The sequence below is a fragment of the Octodon degus genome, unplaced genomic scaffold (assembly GCF_000260255.1).
Source record: "Octodon degus isolate 3935 unplaced genomic scaffold, OctDeg1.0 scaffold00176, whole genome shotgun sequence".
NCBI classification, from domain to species: domain Eukaryota; kingdom Metazoa; phylum Chordata; class Mammalia; order Rodentia; family Octodontidae; genus Octodon; species Octodon degus.
Window position 1 is genome coordinate 1,353,255 of NW_004524752.1, and position 5,732 is coordinate 1,358,986.

The 5,732-nt window shown below is 48.7% G+C and overlaps 1 protein-coding gene across 3 annotated transcripts in view; it reads right to left on the minus strand.

Moving 5' to 3' along the window:
- Cacna1e (calcium voltage-gated channel subunit alpha1 E) overlaps window positions 1-5,395 on the minus strand; it is a 325,607-nt gene extending 320,212 nt beyond the window's left edge. For all 3 annotated transcript variants that reach the window (XM_004643428.3, XM_004643429.1, XM_004643427.1), the window contains exon 1: window positions 4,724-5,395. In XM_004643428.3, the coding sequence (XP_004643485.1) occupies window positions 4,724-4,989 (266 nt within the window). In that variant the 5' untranslated portion in view covers window positions 4,990-5,395. The remainder of the gene's footprint in view (window positions 1-4,723) is intronic.
- Between the last annotated feature and the right edge of the window lie 337 nt (window positions 5,396-5,732).

Consider the following 5,732-nt stretch of genomic DNA (forward strand, 5'->3'; position numbering starts at 1 on the left):
TCCTCCTCCTCCTTAAATTCATAGCATGCACTTTGCCTATTGCTGGGAAGGAAACTGCAGGGAAGTGGGGAAATAATGACATGAAAGCCACCAGACAAAACTATCACACCCAAGATATTTAGGTCCCCATCATCAAGTCATTGCACTCTGTCAAACTCCTTTCCAACTCACTTCCCAGGCTGCCTCCCAATTTGAGATGGTCCCTATAGCCAATCTCAGCCTACCTTTCAGAGGAATTATCCACACCTCATATCAAGAGACAAGCTAAGAGATAATTCAGTTTGTCCTAGCAGCCTCGGAAAATGGAGACCTGTATCCTGCAGCCCCAATGCCGTTACTGACACTATCTGTCACCCAGGTGCGTGGAAAATACCTTTCTATAATCTCTGATCAGAGCACACCATTACAGACTGCATCGTAGTTAGTTCCCAGGCTCTGCCCCAACCAAGGTGCCCAGATCTATAACCTACTAGTTATACCAAACCTGAAATTCTAACCAGAACTAACATTTACTATCCTGGATGACTACATTTATACGTAAACAGAAGAAAAGAAAAGCATATACCCAAATGGGAGATTTGAGAACTATAACTTTCAGTAAATCTCACCAAATCCTTCAAAATAAAATTATAATTTATTGGATGGGAAGTTCATTATAATAAAACATCTGTTCTCTGACCCATAGCCAGCATGCTCAGGGGATACAGTGAACATCTCCACGAGGAATCAGGGATGGATAGCCACAGCCTCGTTGAGTTCCATCAGCCCAGTGGCCACGAGCACATTTGATCTTCCCACTATAAACCATGTTGATTTCCACATAAAACATGCTTCCTTGCTGAGATGACCAAGTGGGCAAAAAAAATCTATGATGCACAGAGCCGCCAGGTCAAATATAACATTTCTTCCCTTCATATTAACCTGAAAAAGTACAATAAATATAGAGTATATCACACTCTATGTGAGAGATCCTCTGTGCCCATCCCCAGGGTTACTGGTCCCACGCACAAGTCACTGGACGGTCCTTAAGCACAAAGGACAATGACCATGTGATGGCACTCAGAAAAGCCATTGTCTGAGAAGAGAAACGTTCTTGTTAGATCTATTAGATGAGCAAGAAAGAGAAGGAAGAACCCTATAAAATGTAATATCCATTTTAAATCAGGCTAGCATTTTCAAAAAGCCTACGGTACAAACTGTAGAGTGTCAAAATTATAAAATTATCTCCCTATGCAGATGTAGCTTCCCAGAAAAGTAAAACACATTCAGAGTGGGCTGTTGACTCGCCACCATCTCCCATGCCAAATCTGGGTTATCTGAGGCACTTCTTCAAAGACTTCAACCTCTGCTATTAACAGCTGGACACCCCACCCCCAATCAGAGAGTCCTGCAAGAAGTTATATCATTTCTTTTACTTAGCTCATCCTTCCAGACCAACCCAAACTTGCACAGAAAAAGGGCACACTGTCCTCCTAGTAGCTCTGTGACTCTCTACAGCCAATGCAAATGTCAGTTTCACAAGGTGTCATAGAGCACAAGCAATCAAAACCCTCAAGCATGCCAAATGTACCACGCACACTGAAAGGACATCAGTACCCAGTCTCAAAGTTGGTCTTGACATGTTCCTGAATAACATTCTTTCTTTTCTTTTTTTTTAAACCTGGTCTTTACAAAGAGCAGAGAAGTACATCTGAAACTAGTCAACAGCACAGGGGATATATTACTCAACTACATACACGCTAATCACTTGGGTATCTTGTTATAACGTAGATTCAGCTTCACCAGTCTGAAATGGGCCCCAGGATTCTGAATTCTTAAGCTAACTTGAGACAGATGCAGCTTCTTACTCTTTGAGATGCAAGAATCTAAACAAAGGACTTCATTTTGAACTAAGGCTCTTCCCTTTGGGTGTGCTAAAATTCCCAAAGGATGCCTTTAATAATAATAGGTAATGTTTATTGAGTAATTTTTTAATGTTCTAGTCACTTGACATACAGCAACTTACTTAATTCTCCCAGTAACTTATTAACATTGCCATTTTACAGTCAGGGAAACTGAGTCATGGAGTAATGGAGTAACTTTTCAAGGTCACAGAGCTTCTGAAGGAAATAGGACTTGAACTGAGGTGGCCCAACTTCAAAGCTTTTGGGGTAGCCACTACGCACACTGACTCTCAGGACAAAAACAGCAAGCTATTTCAGGAAACGAAATGGATATTGTGCAAGCGAGGACAGGGGAGGCTGGGAACTTAGATGCAGATTTGGAGGAAACGCAGAGCGCACTGAAGTGCAATGTTTCCATGCAGTCACCACCAGAGGGAAGGTATCAGTCAATTATGTTGTACAGCTAAAAAAAAAAAAAAAAAAATGTATTTTAAATTTTCCAACCAGGCTGCGCTAAACACCTTAGCAGATGTTCTCTGAACAATTTTACAACAGCCCACACGCTGTAGAACCACTGTAAAATATCCAACTTGTGGGGAAAAAGACCATTGGGACCGGGCTTGTGGCCAAGACACTGAGCGTGATGCTGAAATTGACGCCCTGGAGCAGCTCTTCTCTGACTCTCTTTAGTCCATTTTGGCCAGAGATAAGGAAAGGGAGGAATAAGACCCAAAACTGCACCTTGCGCTCCCATAGTCTGGCGGGAAGGCGGCGTCTCTGCAGCGGAGGAGAAAGCTCGTGAAGGGGCAACCGCATGCTGTATGAAGCATGCTTCATTTCCCAACCAAGGAAACAAGGCCCAGCCGGAAGTGCACTAGGTGCTGAACCCAAGTGAATGGGGAACCCACGTCCGATAGAGGAGTTGCGGGTGGCGCTGTCCAAGGTGCCAACGGCGGCAGCTGGCACACTTTGCCAACCGCGGGGTGGCTCAGAGCTTTGTCTATCTACCGCAAGGAAACGTGAAAGCTCCGGTCTGAATAAACACTCCCAGAGAAAGGGACACAGCAAAGTGGCACTTGGTGGGTGGGGAAATTTAGAGAATGGAAGAAGGCGGGGAGGCGGGGGGCCCAGCGGGGAAATCGTAGAGATCAGCCCAGAGGAGTTATTTGCAGCCGCAGCACGCAACACAATGAGATCTGTCCGCTTTGTGCAGCTCACGGGCAGCTGTGATTGCAGGGACAGGACCCCTCCCCCGCCTCAAGCCTCCACCTAGGAACGTTCAACTCTGGCACTGTATGGGCCGTGATCACTCTGTAGGGGTGAGAAAGGCAGGGGAGAGTGCAGGGAAGAGGTGAGAGGGAGAAGCCCAGTCAGGGGTGGTTGTGGGAGGGTGCGAATAGCGGCAGGAAGAATATCTGCTTAGAGACACTCCTTCGTTTCTAATGAGGGGTGCTGCCTAGAAGCACCAGGCGCCAGCCAATCACGGAGCTGCTGAAGCAGGAAAGTGGGGAGGAGAAGGGAAGGCCAGAGATTGAGGTGGGGGTGGCAGAGAGATGCCCAGGTCCCAGAGAAAGCAAGCCCTGAGCCTAGCTGATACTAGTGACCCCGCCACTCCAACTCCCACTGCTGCACACCTGGAGCGTGGGGGTAGGGAAGAAGGAACACAGAGGAGGGGCTTTCTCTGTAGGTGCATCCTTCCCAAGAAATGCTTCTCCATGAGCATATCAAAGTCTCTGTCCCCAAGCCCACCCCCATATTTAACACTACATCACTAGCCTGCCTCCTACAAATCCCACACACACCACCACCACCCTGTGTTAGTAATGGCCTCATCAGGCATCCAAATCCTTAGTGAAGAATAAGGCAATGAGATGCCTAGTCAGCAGCCTGCATTTGGTGTGCTGGATCAAACCTGCAAAGCAGCTCCTTCCACGCCTATTCACCCTGACACCACCATTGTCAAAGATGCTTCACTGGCTCCCAGTGAACACAGATCTCTTTGCAACTACAGACAGATTGCTTGAACCCCTCTGGCCCTCAGCTGGCAAATTCAGGCCCAGAATGTCTGTCTGATCCCAGATACTCAGAGAACAACCAGCTGAGTTAAGAAAACCAGGATCATGAAAAGGATGGGCCCAAAGAACCAGCTGCCCTCAGCTGAGAAGAGAACTCCAACTTTGAATGGTGGTGACAGAGATCACATCCACTGACACACACTCACTCACTCCACCTTCAGAGGAATTTAAACTTAGTTCCCAGCCAAAGACTTCTTTTATTTATTAATTTGTCTATTTGCATATACAGTTTTGGTCCAGTGCTCTTGGAGGTTCGGAAATGACAAATCCTCTCCCAGCTCCTCCACTTGCCTCCTGGTAGACTGCAGGTGTCTCCCCAGCTGGTAGGAACAGGGACAGAGGAGTTGTCGTGAAGGGTTGAAATGGGAGGTGGATTATGAAAGAAAGCCGGGGATGAGGGGCTACCCAGCTCTTTCTAGAGTGCAGCTTGAGGAAGGACTGAGGGGGCTGGGATGGCTGGGATTCACAGAGCCCAGCCCCCAAAGGGGTAGATACTGCAATATCACACACCCAGGGACACCAGAGATTTTCACACAGGAAAATTCAAAAACCAGAAGTCTTACCTTGAAAAGCACTAGTGCCCAAACAGGTCTCCAAAGCACCCAGCTTGCCCCTTAGATGCAACGGGGTAGCGAGTGCACTCCAGCAAAGGGGCAAACTGGCACCAGGAAGGAGGGGTAGGGAGTCAACTCCATGCTAGGTTCCCCCCTCACCCGCAGAAATGCAGAAGGGGAGAGGGGAGTTATGGTGGGCAAGAAAGGATATGGCCAATCGATGAGCTTCTTGGCGTATTTCCTGACAATGTTATCTTCTCCGAAGATGAACAGGGATCTGTTGACGGTGAAACAGTTCTGCCGGACGGGAATGGGGTTGTACAAAGCCATAGTCCGCGCCCTCTGCGCTTTCGACTGCTTGTAGGCGGCTGCCGGCCCCGAGACCGGCACTGGGGTTCCTTGCCGGTTCCTGCTCTGGTCCGAGTCTCCATCTCCCGACCCCGGCCTGCCGACCACCGCCTCCCCGAAGCGAGCCATCCTGAAGTTTAAACAGACAGAAGACACACAAAGGTGATCGCCGAACACCTGCACACAGCAACAAGCAGAAAGACACACGGAGACTCAGAGCCGCATCCAGACCGGCGCAGGGACCACCGCCTCTAGGGAGCCCTGCGAGCTCTCGGGAGAGGCGGCAGCAAGCAGCCTCTCCGCTCTGAACTGTTGAATCTAAATACAACCTCCGCGATGCTCCATTCCTCAAGAAGGAAAAAAAGGGGGAAGGGCTTGGGGGTGCTCAATTTCTGGAGGCAATTTTTTTCCCTCAAAATGCCAGTGTGTAGCGGTGGCGAGGGGCCGGAGAGGAGACGGCTGAAGTAGGCTGCTCTTCAAACATAGCTCCTCTCCTGGCAAGCGCACCACCTAGCTCAGGGAGAGAGGCAGGCACGGCCCGGCCCGCTAGGTAACAGTTTGGTGATTTATTGGTTGGGGGGAGGGGTAGGAGGGAGGGGAAAATGAAAACAAAAGAACTTTGGGGGAAAAAAAAAAAAGACGAGGCCCAGTTACGGTGACATGCTTTATAACGCCAGCTCCTACAAGTCCATCTAAGAAATTCCACAGCCAAGACTTGGGTCTTTAAATCTGCCAGCGCAGATGCATCCAAAGGTTGGAGAGAGAAGGAGGGAGGGGGAGAGCACTACTGAGGTTCCTGCGTAAACCGCAACGCCCAAAATATCGAAATCACAAGTCGATCCAGCCGGAGAGGGACAAATGACTTCACAGCT